General features: G+C 43.8%; 2 protein-coding genes across 2 annotated transcripts; both read right to left on the bottom strand.

Moving 5' to 3' along the window:
* Positions 1-2,143: 2,143 nt before the first annotated feature.
* On the bottom strand, positions 2,144-4,544 carry LOC135634375 (indole-3-acetic acid-amido synthetase GH3.8-like). Its single transcript, XM_065144801.1, has 3 exons — positions 4,106-4,544; positions 3,929-4,030; positions 2,144-3,829 (listed from the first exon to the last, which is right to left on the bottom strand). Exons 1-3 carry the CDS (start codon positions 4,441-4,443, stop codon positions 2,422-2,424), a joined length of 1,848 nt encoding a protein of 615 aa, XP_065000873.1. The 5' UTR covers positions 4,444-4,544; the 3' UTR covers positions 2,144-2,421.
* A 3,853-nt stretch (positions 4,545-8,397) lies between these two features.
* On the bottom strand, positions 8,398-16,768 carry LOC103979844 (uncharacterized). The gene is made up of 15 exons (XM_009396058.3): positions 16,306-16,768; positions 16,104-16,201; positions 15,913-16,013; positions 15,747-15,825; positions 15,497-15,557; positions 14,917-14,963; positions 14,704-14,796; positions 14,454-14,544; positions 12,573-12,621; positions 11,573-11,689; positions 11,343-11,490; positions 10,595-10,687; positions 10,454-10,522; positions 8,806-8,848; positions 8,398-8,712 (listed from the first exon to the last, which is right to left on the bottom strand). The coding sequence occupies exons 1-15, from the start codon at positions 16,361-16,363 to the stop codon at positions 8,612-8,614; spliced, it is 1,248 nt and encodes a 415-aa protein (XP_009394333.2). The 5' UTR covers positions 16,364-16,768; the 3' UTR covers positions 8,398-8,611.
* Positions 16,769-18,222: the final 1,454 nt, after the last annotated feature.

The raw sequence follows: 18,222 nt of genomic DNA on the forward strand, positions 1-18,222 counted from the left end.
CTAGAAATGCCAAATTAGATGGTGCTCAAGATGAAAACAGATTATCCAAAACCCCAAATGCACAGATGGGAATGGCCATTTCTAACTTCCAATCAATCACTTAGTTGCCAAATACTTGGCTAAAGAACGGATGTTAATGGTCCTAGCGAAAAGGGCACCATGTCGCTGGAGTTAAGCAAGTTTTTGACATGGCTACCGGATGGTTGTGATTTGTCCTTCTTTTAGATGGATGATTCGGATTTCCGAGCCCAAGCAGGAGCACGATCGGGTTCATAATGATAGTCGTATTATAGTTCCTCTGCTGCGTTACATTTGTCTTTTGTGCAATTTTCCTTTTACATGCTAGGACTTTTTGTGTTTCCTAACAAAGTTCAATAAGCATATATCGTGCTCCTTGTCACTAACTTTTGTGGATCGGCATGGAACCTCAATAAATTAATTTGATAGCAACAACAGAAGTAGGCTGCTCAAGGTTTTATTGCACCATACTTTGCATGTCATGCGGTCTAGCATGCTTTTGGTTACCGTCTGCTAATTGAATGCCTCCTTGAAAGTGAGCTCGTCTAAATTTTATGTTGTAAGGTCTAACATCTTCTAATTTTGTGGCTCCTCGAAAGTGAGCTCAACTAAGTTTTCTGTTGTAAGGTTTAACATCTTCTAATTTTGTGCCTCCTCGAGAGTTTGCTCAACTAAAATTCTTTTACATGTTTGCAGCCATCAAAGTATGATGAACTGAAGCCAACTGATCCAAGCAGCAGCTTTTCACTGCAAAATGAGGATGCAAAATTTACCAAGGAAGCAGACTAGTTGCTCGTCTTGATTATCAAAACAAATCCATCTTTTCATGATGACTTCAAAATGTGGAACCGGTAACAATCATTCCTCCGAGAGCTTTATGGATCACTGGGATTCTAGGGTGCAACTAGTGTCAAGCTCATTGTTTCTGAGCCCCCCAATATTAACGACTAGTGTACCAAAACGAAAGAGTTGTCTTCCCAATCTGCAAAACAAGAAAACTCAAGGATTTAGGATAAATGAACAAAAAGAAAGTGTATCTTACTTACAGTTGTAGTGATCAATTCTTTCCATCAAAGTAACAAATGTGATGAACACTTTATAAACACAGATGTATCGTGTATTGAATATGATCAAAGACAACTTTGCCAGTTGGATTGACTTTTTGTTCCAGATCGATGTTCTCTGTTAAAATAATGGTAGAGATTCCAATCTATAGATAATCTTTACATGCATTGCAATGCCCTTTTTCTCGATATCACTCTTTGTTTAGTGGCATGCGGTCATCCTATTAACTTCTTAAATATTACTGGGAGGAGTAAATATTTTCTACTCTGGATGAAGAGTGATGTCTTTGATTCGGGCCAGATTTATATGTTTAAATAATCTTATCGATCCAAAATTAGATTCTGCACAGGTAGACGATCAGTACAAATCGAAGTGAAATCTACGACACAAGTCCCCGGGAAGCTTCTTGGCACGGGAAATTACCGGTCAATAAGAGTGGCTATATTTTACCTTGCGAACCGTCGACGAGTCTCTTTTGGTTCATGGCCGCCGCGGTATGAGTAAGCCACGTGCGCTTTGTAAACTGTGCTTCTCGCACTGTTCCGTTGTGCGTTTTACCAACCGAATGTTATCTTCCAATGGAATAATCACTCGAGTCCACGGGATCCGACCGACCACGTCAAGTCAGGGCCGACATCCAGTTAGGCGCACATGCGCCGCCGACAAGTCGACTCGGGTCGAGGTCAACCACGACGCCCCCTAATTTCCAACGCCCACAACACAACCCAACACGGTTCGATCCGAGTCACCACCGCCCACCCACTCCTTACCAGGTTCGGACCCGGTCCGGTCACGCGGCGATATGATTCGGTAGGACACGGAGCACATGCGATCTAAGATTCTATGTATCAAGTAAAACGTTTCCCATCATTCCTAGCCCCATGATGAGGTGGGCCGGGATCTGCTCCCCCCGCTCACCGAACCGCTCACCGAAGCAACCGCAGATAGAATGTATTTATCACGTGGAAGAAACGCCACCTTGAAATATGAAATTAAATTAATTTTTTTTTTTGCGTCCAAATAAAAGTCACTTATCGCCGTCAACTCATGAATTCGAATATGAAATAACGAAAGCAGCTCTTTTTTTTGGGCTCCGAATTATTGCTGAGGTACCATTACATCAACACGTCCTGCGACTACTCTAAACACGTACTCACATGGCTAGAATCATCCATCTTCACTAAAACACGGGACTATAATGCTAACTTGACGGCGTCAAACAAGGAGACGGTCAACGACAGCCTTTCCTTTTCCCCACGACACGTTCGCCCCGTTGACCCACGAGCTAGATGACGCGGAAGGTCGGTCGGCCGGTCGGACGGCGGGGCCCGCGGGGCTTCAGTTGTGTCCGGGGATGTGCGGGATCCACTTGGGCAGGGCGGGGCTGAAGTGAGCGGAGACGACGCGGGAGTCGAGCAGCTCGAGGATGGGGGGGAAGTTGACGCAGCGCGGCACCTTGTACTGGTTGATGGACGCCCCCCTCGATATGGCGTAGTCCATCAGCTCCTCGAAGGTGCCCCCCCGTACCACCCGTATCTCCAGCGGCCCGATGGAGCCGTCCGCCACCCGGCTCTGCCGGTACACCGAGTTCAGCGCCTCCTCCATCGCCAGGCAGCACCGCTCCATCACCCCGTCCCGGGCCAGCGCCGCCGCCGCCGCCGCAGCGGATGACGACGAGTCCTTGGCCAGCAGCTCCCAGTAGATGACGTAGTGCCCCGGGATGGCCTTCGTGTCGGCGTGGCTCGTGTACTCCACCACGCTGGTGTTGTAGGGGCGGAGCAGCGCCGACGCGCGCTCCACCGCCTTCTGCAGCTCCGCCTCGTCGGTCTTGTCCGACTCGATGCTCAGGAGGACGTTCTTCCGGCGGACGAACCGGAACTGCGGCGCCGCGTTGTGGAACCCGGTCACCCGCAGGACATCCCCCACGCGGTACCGGTTCAGACCGGCGTAGGTGGTGATCACAAGTTCGTACTCCTTTCCCACCTCCACGTCCGCCAGGTCCACCAGCTGGGCCGTGTCCACCCCCTCGCCCGGGTGGTGGCCGTCGCCGCCGTGCGGCAGGAACTCGAAGTAGGCCATGTTGGGCATGATGGTGTAGGAGACTTCGGAGGGGTCGCACATGGGGTTGAGGTTGAGGCCGAAGTAACACTCGGAGGAGGCGTACATGGTGCACGCCATGGGGAGACCACCGCTGTAGTACTCCAGGGTGGGGATGTACTGCGCCATGGCTCCCGTCACGATCACGTCCAGGTACTTGGTGTTGGGCCAGATCCTGGTGATGATCCCGGCCCACTCCCCCTCGGAGCACTCGGCGGCGACGAATCGGGCGAGCTCCGGGTCCGGCTTGAGGAACTCAGCCACGGCGCCGCGGATGGAGGGGTCGGTGACCTTGGCGGTGAGAGTCCCGGCCGCGATGTCCTGGGAGAGCTCCCTCCAGTGGAGTTGGAGGAAGCGGATGGCGCGGAGGAGGCCAGAGGCGAAGACGGCGCCCACGCGGAGTACGTCCAGGCGCTGGAGGAGGCCGCAGAGCATCTGCGCGTACATGCTCTGGAACGCGTCGGCGCAGAGGATGGCGGCGGTCGGGCTGGTGTACACGTTATAGGGGTCGTACAGGCGGCTCTTGAAGTGCTCACTCTTGTAGTAGCTCGTCAGCACCGGTCGTGCCGTCAGCCCGCCGGGTGTGCTGGTCTCCGATTTCACGAAGAGGAAGTAGAGCCCCTTCCCCTTGTCCAGGCCCGGCACGTAACTGTTCCATTGCCAAGAAGCATCGAGTTAGATGATCGGTACATGTTGATCTGATTCATGATGACAAGGTAAAGAAGAGAAAGCAAAGATTGGTACTCACAGATTCATAACAGGCATGAGAAGGCTGTAAAGGAGCTGCCTGCGATCGAGCTCCTCTTTGATCGTGGGCATCAGCTTCCTCTCGCCAGCAGACGTCCCAGAGCTTCGAAAAGGAGCCAAATAAGATCCCAATTGCACACGTTCCCAGCTTCGAAGGAAGATGAAGGATTCAATGTACCTGGTGAGGAACTCAGAGATGGGATGGGCGGAGAGGATGGCGGAGCGGTCGCCGTTGGCGATCCTCTGGATCTCCGGCTGCAGGTCCTCGTAGGTGACCACGGGGACCTTGGCCTTGAAGGTGAGGCGGTCCGTGGCGCCGCCGAGCCCGTACCTCCGGAGGTACTCCGTCTCGGCGTTGCGCGTCAGGATCTCCGCCAGCACCTTCTCCTGCACCGCATCCGCGTTCCCGGTCATCTCCTCGATGAACCTCAGCTTCTCCGCGTGCTTCTCGTGTGTCGCCGGCCCGACCTTGGCGGCGTTTCCGTTCGCCGCAGGCACCACGGTCTCCACGGCCATTTTGGTCGCCGTCACTCAAGCGATTACCGCGATGCGAGGAGGGAGGAAGAGAGCCTGTGCGCTCAGAGTGAGAGAGAGAGAGGGAATGCGAGAGGGGGATGGAGAGCGCTGAGGCCGCTGCGGGGGCTTTTATAGGCGAAGCCCTGCGTGAGATTGGAAGTGCGGGGACTGCCGAGGCCGCATCAGGGCGTGTAGACACCGGGTGCGACACCGTGGGCCCCGCGGTCGCGTCGGGATTCGGACACCGCCCCGACACGCGGGCCCTGGCGCGGACGAGCCTCAGGCCAGTAACCCGTCGCGGTCCACCGCGACACCGGCACACGTGTCGCCCCGGGGCGGGCCAGGGCGGGCGGAGCTCGACAGCAACCTCCGGCCGGCGGGCGTGGCAACCCAGCTCCGCCGCCGGGGCCACGTGGCGCCATGTCGGGCGTGTGCCCCGACCGCGACCGCGACCGCAGCTGCTGCTCCTTTGCAAGACGTCTCCGGTTCCTTGCCGGGATCGAAGAGGGTGGCCTTGTCCGCCTCCTCCCCGTCTCCTCTCTCACCCATGGTTTTGGATATCCATAGCGGCATTATTGTAAGCACTCGGAGGGCAGGAGCAGCAGTAGCTTTAGAGTGCACGTATGTCGTATGATGCAGCGGCTGGATAAAGCCGGCACTGAAACATATTTTGTCCCTGGAGCAATGAGCACCTCAATTGGCTGGTTGAGACTTTGGATTCCAATCTGCCATTGTTTTATGAGCCAGCATGTGAGGGCTCGATCATTAGGCCACCAAAGCCTTTGGGGGTACTGTTGTTGCATGGATCACAAAAGATACGGCTGCCTTCATTGTTGTCAGGCTTTAGTGGATACTGAGTCCCATGTCATTTCAAACCTTGGATCTCATGACACAAGAAATTAGCATGTTGGTGGCCCTGTCACGGACGCTGCTATTTGTCTATTTACCTGCTTGTGCTTGTGTTCATGACTGTGATCAGATCCGTGCATGGATGGAGATCCACAGAGGAGGACCTTCCGAGCTTTCGTTGGGTCTTCTTCGACTTCTCGTTTCATCGACTCGCTTAGCCACCTTCATTTATTCCCTCAACGATGGTAGTCGATGGATGACATTTTAGTGCGCATGCGCGAAGGAGGGCGACCTTTCAACAACATACCCATCACGGAACCGCTGCGTTCGAGCCACTTGTCGCCACGCTCGCCAAGCAAACTCCTTGTGAGGCGTCGTCGTCGTCATTAAGTGCGCCGTCACGCAACCTGAAGCAGCACGGAGGACCGCCGTCGACGGCATGCAGATGAAGTGTTCGCCTTAATGACCGTCAATTTGTTGCTCTTGTAGGGCGAGAGAATCCGATTTGTTGGTGCATGACAGAGCGCGCTCTACGTCGGCAAGGCAGGCCGACAAGTCTCTCTCTTTAGCCAAAGTGTTCTCGGAGCTTGGATTCCACACCAGCGGCTGGAATGATGTCATCGCGGATGTCGACACAGACTATTCACCGAGAGCATCTCGGCATAACCGAGTTTTGAGCTCCCAAATCTCCATGGAATCCCACAGCAAAAGTTTATTCGACGGCTACTCCGTGGTGCTCTTGATCGAGTTCCCAAGACCATGTGCACCGTTCGAGAACTAGGATTAGAATCTGTCTATGTTGTCTAGAACTGTAGCTCAACAACTGTGCCTCTTCATGCCCCATCCCCACCCTGTGGCTACAGAGGTCCATGTATCCGTCAATCACCATTAATGCGACCTCGAATCCATGGCTTGAACACCAGGATTTACGTGCCAAACAGCAATTGTTTAATGATTTGCCGTCAGGTGAGGGTCCGACCAGCCCTTCAGTTGTCTCCCCAGGTGCTGACCACCACACTCACGGGCTCGCCACTGTCCTCGGCCACAAGCTGAGCCTCTCACTCTGCGTGTGTGTGTGTGTGTGTGTGTGATGACATATCGCAGTGGCTGCCGGCTGCCGGCTATAGCAGCGGAATCCTTAAAGTGAGAGCCCAAGGAACGGCCTTTTCCAGACCAAAGCGAAGTTGCTGCATCATAGTTTCAGATCGTGTGAACCCTTCTCTCTGTCGTTGTTCTTCGTCTCCGGAGATGGAACTTACTGTTCTTCACGAGTTCCGCGCTGCAAGCTCGTCTGCCAATGCATTTATCTCATGGCACGCATCGAGAGACTGTGGAGTGTGAGCTGGTGGCACAGCACCTCACCTCACCTTTCGCTTTCCGCCGAGACATTCTTGGCTTCGCCAGCAGGAAGCTTCATCTCTCCTTCGCAAAGCGAGGGACAAGTTTGACTCTCGTCACTCTGCGTTAGTTAATGCTCAACCTGCGACTGAGGTCGAGAGGTTGAGGTTTGACCTCATGGAGTGGTGTCGACGGTAAAAGAAAGAGGAAAACTATCGGATGCACTCCCGGCGTGCTTCTCGAGTGAGTCAGTGCTGTTGGTGCAGTGGCCAACATGGTGGAGGATGGCACGTAAATTAGTCTGTAACCTGCGACTGACTCGTGATGATGACAGTCATTGGTGAGTGGAGGTCAGTGTCGTCCATGCATGGTAAGAAAGAAGCTCGAATAATGCATCCGAAGCTACGCCACGGTCAAAGAAACAGGTCTCATCACCATTTGCGCTAAACGCTGCCACTGTTACTGTTGCGTGAGTGACGAGACTTGCATGTCTTTTTACCTTTCGGGTGGCAGTCATCTCCCAAAAGGGTGAGACAAGGAGACGGAAGGGCTCGCCTTGTGCTTGCCGATGGTCCAGCGCAGCGGGTGAGACGTGCAGTGGGAAGTGGGAAGTGGGAGTGGGAGAGACAAGTGGGCAGGAAAAAAGCTGATTGGATTGTTCGTCGTCGTCGTCTGAGTTCAGCAGTCCCCACCATCCCCAATGGATAAGCCTTGGTCCTCGTCTTTCGCAGTTCACGGGGAGCAAAGCTGCGAGACTGTGGCACCTCGGCCGCGGCCTAAAGTCAGCCATGTGGTGTCTGAGGTCCGAGTCGGGACCGGATGGGGGATGGTGGTGGGGGGACTTGTGCTGTGACAGAAATGGTCGAGTGCCAAGAACAGGCAAAGGGGTTGTTGGCCCGAGTTAAGTGCTCGACGTGGCGATCGACATGGATCATGCGACGGTCATAGCAGAGGCAGACAGATCGAGTGGCCCTTCGTGCTGGAAGAAAGCTTTTACATGAGCATCACTTGAGGTCAATACCATTTCTCTCTCTCGATTGCTAAGCAAGTTAAAAGACTGAGATGGAGACAGGAAAATTATTAGGGTTCGTTCACCCACCCAGTTTCACTTTGTTTTGTGTTAGTGAAGCCTAACTAGATTCCTCCCTCTAAAAAAACCTATCTATCTATCTATATATATATAAGATAAAAAAGATGAGGAAGCAACCTTTGGCCACTTTGTGGGGTATATTATTTCGATAGAACATGGTTTCCTCGGTCTTCCATCAGCATACAATAATGTAAACTTCATAGGACGACACATGCCATGACGACACTAGCCGCATAGTGTTGGAGCTACCAGTGAAAAATCCCATCCGATTGGCCTGTGATTGATGTTTTTGGCCTATCTGATGATGTCGATCAATAAATTAAGTTGTTGTTGGAACATTGGACGATCCTAATCGTACGTCGAGCTTTTAAGTTAATCATGTGATGAAGCCCATCAAAGAAGTGGAGTTCGATTAAAACTTCTGATGGCATTGTTTACCTTCGTTTGATGCTGCTACTTTAGATTTCTGTCAAACGCTAGTTGATTTCAACCATGATATGATTACAAATGCAAATTATTATTTATCAGTGTCATCAACCAATCAAGTCTTTTTGAGGACCTATTTCATCTGAATCCACTTTGAAATCTCAGGTATGGATCACAAGCGTCTTGGATTAATAAGAATCCAAGTAGATCCAACCCACCACCGTCACCGCCACTACAACACCAGCAAAAAATAAGCTAATTAAAATTGTCATTTATATGGTCAATAGTTGCGTGTTGATACAACAAAACATATATAACCCAATAAACCACCAGTCCAATAATATATAAGCTGCAGGAAGTTGCAGCTTTGCTCTCTTCGAGACACTAATAAAGAAAAATCTAACAAAAGCATAACTGTGTACATCAAACAAGGTGGGAATAATTAGGAAAAACTGGGAAAACAAATTAAAGGATGATTTCGTCTTGAAAGCTAACGTTGAGGGTTTTATTCGGCAGGACAATACTGTTAACCACCACAACTTCATCTTCAACTGCAACAGCTTCTCCTAAAATTCCAAAATAAAATAAAAAGATGGTAAGTGAGCAGCATGTCAAAGGAGTAATGACATTAACGACAGAATAGGAACAGGAAAAGCTACCGAGGATAGTGATTCCAAGTTTGGCGTTGTAGTCTCCCTCGGCCTGAGATGCATGCTCGAATTGTAAGGGAACTCAGAAAGTTCATCGACATCTCATATACAGAGAGTGTCAACATGCTGAGCAAAGTTAATAAGAAGTTGCTTTATTAAAACAGCTACTTTGCAACCCTGTTTGTTGTTTTTGACTCGTGTTCCTCACACTACTAATGAGGATTAAGTTTTGTACCAACTAAACCAGGCAAAAGAATAGCTGGATATATGGACAATGTTAAATATCTGCAGGTGTTTCCAGAAGGCATTGGCGATATTAAACACCATAGTATATGAGCATTAGCAGACAACTTATTGGATGTTCAAGTCTGACAGTGCTGTTAAGCCTCACTGGCTTGGATAGGTTAAACGCAAGTTTAAAATATCAACAGTACTTGCGTGTTTGGTGGCGAAGGCAAATAATTTTGATTGACAAAAGCAGCAATGGAACAAACTACAGGAAACAAGTTGATGCAGTTAATAACATTATTATGTTTTGACGGGAAGGATGAACATGAAGATATACCAGTTAGTGGTAAAAATTAAAAAGAAATATTATTGTTTTCAACTTGATGAGACATTTGTAGCAGTCCATGTCCTCTACAAACTCCAGCTAATAATAATAATTATTGACAACAAAATCATCCAAGCGTTTTGGGGCAAAATTTGGTCCATAGAAGGAAGAATTGTAATACTTTTCTCACAAGGAACTTGAATCAGTATTCTGTTCATTAAGTGTAACTTCCCGAATCCTTCTTGTCATTTTGAAACCATATTGAGACTCAAACTTCATGTGGCACTTGTTCAAAGGGATGGAAGTAGGTGTGAAACGATAAAATAGGTGTGTGAAGTACTAGAAGAACCCAAAAATAAGCTTTAAATAAGGGGGAAAAAGGTTGGTTCTTCAGAATTGCTAGGCAAGTGTGTGAATGAAAAAGATTGTTGGTCCTGAATATAATCTCATCTAATTTTTATGAGAAAAAATCAATCTCACTCCAGTATCATGAAATAGCATAAGCCTAAGAAAATTCATGTTAATTATTTTAGTCGATACTTCCAAGATATAGAATTGTTAAAGACAATATGAACCTAAAATTATGACTCATTTAGTATGATCTCCCCGGCCTCATCTTACAATTCTAGATGAAAAAGATTGTCTCCAGTGAGTTGACTAATAAATAACCTCACTATAGTCCAAACTAATTTATGAGAAGTTGAGAACTAATCATATGTATACATACATATATATACATATATAGACACACACACACACACACACACACACACACACACACATATATATATATATATATATATATATATATATATATATATATATATATATATATATATATATATATATATATATATAGTTTGAAGATGCATTTTAGCAACAACTCTTGTAGCTGACAAGGGTCTGGATCCTTGAAAAAAGAAATTCCTCAAGTAATTGTAGATCATATATCTCATGATAAGATATTTAGTTGTTCATGTCCAAAAAATTAGCCTTCAAAATCAATTGCTAACCAAACAATGTGGAGCAATTATGAAACGTCAGCTTGTACTCCTGAAAAGGTAAGGACCAATAAAAGGCCAGTAAAAAGAGAATGAAGCTTGCCTGTACTCGTGACCATTTCCCTATAGATGATTTCCACCCAACAATAGAATGTATAACAACAGCATTTTCCTGTAAAGAAAGAAATCACATGAATATTTGGGTGCAAGTGTTCCTACAATTCCAATACAATTCAGTACAGACCTTAATTTCAACATCATCCAATATGATGCAACTGATGAGCCTCACACCAGCTCCAATACGAGCATTTGCAGATATGGAGACATTAGGACCAATCTGTTCCATGAAAACACAAATGTATAAATTTAAAATATGAAGGTACCCTATCAACTAAAATACAGAGGTCCACTTGTAAAAAGCAGTCCAACTAAGATTTGGTATTTTTCATATACTTGTCTTATTCTTTCAGTTCTTCAAAGATGAAATAAGCAGTCCTGTCGTACGTAGTTGGCATGCTTACATTACATAGAATAAGAGGCATAGATTGATAAAATGCATATAGAAGAATCAAGTAACGGTCAACTTTTATATTTAAATTACTCCAAGATCTAAGTGTTCATATTCAACTTATCTCTGGTTTGGGATGTTGAATGATTTTCAGAACCACAAAGTTCACGCCATCGATGCTATTTTAATATAAAATTCTACCTTTTCTGGCGATAATATGTTTGATCAGACATACAGAGTTGTCCTTAAAGATCCTTCTTGTCTCTATTCCTTTAAAAGGCTCATAAAATTTTCATCCTTGTCTATTTGAGATCATATAGATACCTATTATTAATAAATGGGACCAAACTAAAAACAATAATATCTTTATTTATAATAATAAATACCTATTGTAGGTTAAAACATCATAAAGTTTAAATAATAGCATATTGGTGGAGGATCCTGGAGAAATAATGTTAGGTTGTAACAAGATGAGAAAGACGACCTTTGCAGTTGGATGTACTTTGGCTGATGGATGTATAAAAACATCACCAATAATGGTGGCACTTTTAGTGCCATCACCGGAAGCTAGAAGATGTGGAGTGGTATAGCGATATTGGGCCAGATACAAGGCAGAACATTTTATAGATATCCTGAAACAACAGAAATGCAGAGATTGAAAAAAATAAACAATTTTGAAACAAAATAAACTTTCTCATGCTAACATTTTCTCACCCTGGGGTCTTGATCTGTTCCCAGAAGTCAAGTGTCTCATATGTATACAGTTGCTTCTTTCCAGCAAGAGGAGACAATATATCCTGATCCAGCCTAACATAGTCTACAGGAAGTGCTCTGCTTAAAACAAATGTCAACATATTGAGATAATCACTTCTGAAGAAGCCTAAAAGAGGGCTTATGCTGCCATAATTCCCCAAAAAATTATACATATGATAAAAGAACCCTTAGAGGTAAAGAAAACTACCCAGATTTGGATGGCTATGAGCTGCAAAGCAAAGCCACATAATTGTTCTAATAATCAGGTGAATAAGATAAGTCAAGATAGGAATTTTAAATGTTAATGTAGACAAATAACTAAATGTCTCACATCAAGCTAAGTTGCCTTGATGACAATAAAAAACTAAAACTTCCATGATTTCAGTTCTGATCATCATATGACAAACTGTTGCACAAAAACTGATTGTCATAATTTAGTGCGAGTTGTAAGAATGCCTTGGCAGTCCTAAGCAGCAACTCTTTAAAAGGCCTATTTAGAAAAATAGGCATACAGCACAGACCTAGAAACAACTGGTTGCCTACACATACAGCCATATTTGTATTATTATTGTGCATTAATACGTGTCAATGGTTGGTAAGCTCCAAGAAAACATAAGTCACAGTCCTCCCATAGTAACATTTCTGCATCAAACATATTAAATACAGCTAGTCTTCTTAAGTTTTACATTGACCATAACTCTGACCATGATCGACTTGTTAGGTTTTCATTTGTGTCTTTTTTTGGGTGCTTTGCTGGATGATGCCTGCTAATATACTACAATAACAAACCATAAATTTTATGTAGTATTTTCCTCTTGTTTTCTGTCTTTCTTTCATAAACTCTATGAATATCTTGGATGCCTTTTTCCATTCACCAAAAAGTATTATTAAATGTCAAAGTAAACGAAGGCATTTAATATGCAAAATGAAATTAAAAGTTTAAAATTTAGCGTAATCATACTTAGTTGCTGATTGAAGAGCTTCAAAACTGTTCATACGGCGCATGTTAGCTGAAAAAAGGTAGCAGCAAACAAGATTTAAGCCTTCTTTTTAAATGAAAAATGTAGACAAAAAAAACACAATATAAACATTATATAAATCATAAGAAAAGGTAAAATTGAGACATTCTGATCCATTAAACAGTCCAAAATTATAAAATATCAGAAATGCCAAAAAAATCAATTTATTGATTGCAGAAGCATCATACAACTTCCACAGTCCTAGGAAAATATTTTCATTTGACTACGAAAAGGATGATACGTAGAAAAAAAAAAAAAAAAAAAATATATATATATATATATATATATATATATATATATATATATATATATATATGTTAGTTGTATCAAATGCTGGTCCTTTGGCCTTATCATAATAACTTTACAGTCTTCTATAGCAGCACATTTATCACATAGAGTTAATCTAACCAGTATCACATGTCTGTCACAATGTTACCAACATAATGTCCACATTTAATTACTAATAGTTCAGAGACTTGAATTTGTTTGATCATTTGATAACTTTAACAACAAAACCCCAAATTCCTTGTTAAATTTCCTTACCTATACAAAAAAACGATCTCCAAGGTATCCACTATGATTTTGCATTTAAAAAAAAAAATCATCGTTTTTTCTTTATTTATTATAGATAGTTTAGCATTTCTTAGAATTTATACAACATATTTTTGCCAAATCCAGCTTTACTGCCCCGAACTTCTATCGGAGAATAACAGTTGAAATACAACAGAACAATCACATGCATATGGCAATTATGTGTAATTATCTTGGGCTATGTCTTAAACTACAAAAAAAAAACTGTTGCAGGTTTCTTGATAGCATTTGTTACATCGGTATTACCAAATTATGCAATGACATATCAAGCAAGCTTTCCAAAGGTTCATAAGTTGACATAACATTCTGCTGAGTGTCTAAAGGGAGGTTAGGCCCAACTAAGATATCCACTTGATGAAACAAAAGCTTGAGACAACATAGAGTTTATATAGATGATAATAAAAATACTACAAAAACCCTCTACAAGCATAACCAACTCAAATTGAAAATATCGTGTGCAACATAAATGAAAAGAGCTCATGTAGCTAAAGCGCTTTCAAGTTTTGAATTTCCATGTCTTGGCTAAGTATAACGCTTCTTTCCCCATGAGTTAACTAACTGAGACCAGATTGGTTCCAGGCTACTCAAGTCTATCTGAGATCTTCTCAAAATAAATGGTTAGAATAGTTACTACTTACTAAGACTATAAAACCACATTAAGCCTCTCTGCTCTTTCATATGGGATATGGTCACAAAGAAAACAATTTTAATTAAAGGAACATATTGATCAAGTAGTGATGTTATTTACAAGAACAACTAACTTTCACCCTTTGGATAATTTTCCCATGTAGGAGAACCAATGATTTGAGCTCATCGTGCTAAATTACTCTGTTATATTTTTTCTAGTGTATTCATACCTCTATCTGATCATCATTTTGTATCTTCTCTTTTTTAAGCGCCACCAATGGCATTAGAAAAGGAAATCCAATGGCAAAAGGAATCATTTTTTAGACACTAACTGAAATTCCATCATGCAGTAGACTACCAAACATATACTCTATGCTCAAATAACTTATATTTGCTTTTACATTACAATTAGATATTATTTCTAAAACACAAGAAAGCACTGCACAAAGGAGAATCATCAGAGCAAATTATCCAAAAAAAAAAGTCAATCTCACGATAATAAATTATCATTGATTAATAGAAGATATATATATTAGTGCAAGATTCATGTTAACACTGTGATCTAACTATGATAAAAGATACAAACATCAAAAGCTGAAATCTACCTGTGTCTTTCCTTTGTGTAAAGACACCTTGGATGGCAGTAAAAATCTCAGGTGTAAATATATACACACCACAGTTGATACGGTCACTCACCTACAATGTTGATTTTATTTATAGCCATCATCACTAACTTGTTAGAATGATATGCAACATTCAGAGATTGTAGCAGTAAATAAAAACCAGCATGCATCAAACATTAGACTAACATATAATTGAGAGAAAAAGAAAAAGAAAAAGAAACCGCATACTCACAAAAGTCTCTGGTTTCTCAGTATAGTGGAGCAATTCATTTGTGACAGGGTCTGCGACCAATTCACCAAACTGATTGGCAGATTCAGCAGATACCTATAGAGAACAAAAACAGAAAGCAATCAGAAAAAGTGAACATTCTAGAATGACGTACCAATGACAAAACAATACAACATAAAGAAAATGATTAGAATAATAACGAGAGTTTTTCGACACCTTGATTACTAATAATGTTCCAAGCCCACCATATCTTTTATGAGCCTCTGCATGCACAAAGAGCAAAAGAGGCTTCAAACCAGTATACAAGAGGACAACAACTAGTAACAATCAAGAGATATGTACTTATCGAAATCATTTGGTGTTGGAAAGAAATTCTCTTTTTTTTTCCGACATGATAGCAAGTAAAGAGAGTATCTCGCAAAATTAATGTTTTTATCATTAAACCCATGGACTCAAAGGTCAAGCAGATGTCCATACTTATTTGAAGTGTAGCATAAACAAGATAAGGTAGCTTCAAAACATTAAGTAATTGTGAGGTGTGAGCTCTGACCTATAAGCCACATAAAGATAAGGGGCTTCTCAAAAAATTAATTATGAATATCATGCAAAAACAACAGAACTTCAACTTTGAAGAATAGCCAACGGTAATGTGTGTGTGTGAGAGAGAAAGCGATAGAGAACTAATTGACAACTAAGTATACATAATATGTACCATCCCAGATAATGAACGGTATAAGTAACAAGATGTTGGCAACGACAACATAAATCATTAGAAAGAGCTACATCAAAGGATTACCAAGCATATCTGGCAGTGGGAAGCTCGAGCAAACATCACAGTTCAGAAGAACTATATGAGACTGCAAACAAAAAGAAACAGGTAAAGTAGAAGCACCGGAAGGGCCACAATGAGAACTAGTTGATGATATTACTGAATCCCTTGGTTTTGAATATGGAAATAAGGCACCAAAAGAAACGAGCAAAGATCTTCAATCATATAGTAAATAGCTTCAGATATCTAAATGAATAGTCAAGAAAATATGTCACACCGGGTCATCCTCCATTATATAATCCTTAAAGTTGTATAGCCCTCCCGCCGAGCCATGTGGCTTATCCTCCCGCAGATACCTAAAAGAAATTCAAAAAACCAAAAAGATTCGATCAAGCAAGCCTCCCGTATTTTAAGAATTCATGTGGGTATCAAGAAATAAGTACCGAACAGGGATTCTGAGCTCATTGGAGATGGCCGATACATATAGCGCAAACTCCCTTTCCTCGTAAAATCCAATAAGATATACTTGCACCAAATTGGGGATCTACATTACAGATCAACAAGAAGAGAAGAAATTGTTCAGCATTTGTGAATGCGCAGGATCTGGAGTAGCAAAATCAGCAACGAGACACACTATTCTGCAGGCCAATATCGGGTGATGGACCATCGGCTGACCAGCCAAGGGGAACAACGGCTTCGGAACGTTCAAAGAAAGAGGCCGGAAGCGAGTTCCTGCAACGTGTATCGGCTGTTCAGCCACAAATCCTCAAAAATTCATCCATCCAAGAACCCCAAACATCCGAGGGGAGAAAGGACACAGATCTAATAGATCGCACCTTTCGTGGGTCCGCCGACCATGATCACCGCCACCACCCTCTCCTCCGAGCTCCCCATGTCACCCTAATTCCCGGATCCGGAGCAACTCAGGGAACCGTCAAGCGATCATCAGATGCGCCGAAGAAACCCTAAATATGTGGCAATCTGGACTTGGAACAACAGAGATGGGGAGAGAAGAAACGGAAGCGGAGGAGGATGAGAAAGAGACGGGAGGTGGTGACCGGTGCGTTGAGTGATCCAAGAAAACGCAGGACTCGCGTTTTCCTTGATCGAGAACAGGAAAACGAGATCGATGCAGCGCGAACGTGACGACGTACTTCGTGTTTTCGTCGCCCTCCGTCCACTCTTGGAGTTATCTTGTACGCCGAGGAGTGAGACTGTAACGGTACGGATGCGGGTGACCCGACTCCTCTGTCTCTCTCTCTCTCGAACTGCGTGAAGCGTTGATGAAGTACGTTGGTAACGGTTTGGGTTTGGGTTTGCGTTCGGGTGTGAAGGATGGTTCAATTAATTAAATGCCTGTGGGAGATTGGATCTCAGAAAGAAAATATATGTTTATATATTTATATTTCTATTTGTTATTCCGTTGACGTGGTTAATTAGAGAGTCGTACGTCTTAACCCATTCCGAAGGCGCAAGTTCATCATGGAAAACCATGAGACGATTCTGGGTGGTCGTTGGAGTGAGCAAAGGTTCGGCTAAGGTGATCTCTAGGCGTAGCGAGGTGGATTCTGCACTTGATCATGGGGGGCAGGTTTTCCTTGACGTTCTGGAGTCGAGTCGAGGTGCGCCCTGGCCCCACCAAGGCTCATGCACAAGCGATCGACGTTGTGAAAGTTTGAACTTACCCCTCTGATAGTAAAATTAATAGTAGAATAGGAATAATGGAAACTTTCGTCCCTTTTTATGTTATGGAGGTCGACTTTTATACATAAACAATCGGTGCCAGAAGATTGATGACTCCTCCTTTGAATCTGTAGTCTTTTAGGGGCTCATTTATGTCAACGATCGATTGGTACATTTCTCTATGATGCATCGTGAGTGAGGGGCCATCGCAAAGAGCACCTTTTATCAGGAATGGCTTCTACATGAGATAAACGGATGGTGGTTGTTTGCGTCGGGCAACCAAGAAAGGGGGAGATGAGCCTTGTCGTTAGGGATTAATGCTCCTTGCAAGTAGAAGACAAAAAAAAAAGGGGGGGGAGACATGCCTCGTTGTAAGGGATTAATGCTCCCTACAATCGGGCATGTGACCTTTCCCGAAATTGCGATCGGTAGGGAGTGGTGGGTTGCTTCCCCGACGCTTGCCATAGAAAAGGGGCGACACGTGGACCCTTCTACCCTCACCACTGCCTAGGTGGGCGCGTGTTGTTAGGTGAGTTAGTAGGTCAAAACTAACATCACCTTATTCCCTATTATTTGTCGCCCTCGGAAGGTGTGCTTCGGGGCTCCAACAAGGGGGTTCAAGACACGCCGTTCGATTATTTTGCTCTATCGAGTTCGTCGGAATCGAATTCATTGATTCCTCCACTTTGGATGTATCCCATTTGGTGTGCCCGAAGGGATAAGTCATGGGTCGAGTTTTCCGACTTGCCCGTGCGCTTGTTTGTCTTTGTCGTGAGGGGCATTGGTCCTTGTCGTAGCGGTTTTGACATTTGCTATAGTTGTAATCAAATCTTTAATTTATAAATTGATTTTTATTTTCTTACTTGCTATTGTAATTTAAGAAATAACTATTAAGCATTACAAATATAGTGATATCATATTTGTTACTATATTAAATGAAAATTAATATTATATAAATATAAAAAGTTTTAAAAAGTTTTTCTTAAATAAATGGTTCACCTCCTCCAATTTGAGGGGAGGGTTTCCTCTCATTCGTTCCTCACCAAGCCGAATAGTAGAAGAAATGAGGA

Source organism: Musa acuminata, chromosome BXJ1-3, assembly GCF_036884655.1.
Source record: "Musa acuminata AAA Group cultivar baxijiao chromosome BXJ1-3, Cavendish_Baxijiao_AAA, whole genome shotgun sequence".
NCBI lineage: Eukaryota > Viridiplantae > Streptophyta > Magnoliopsida > Zingiberales > Musaceae > Musa > Musa acuminata.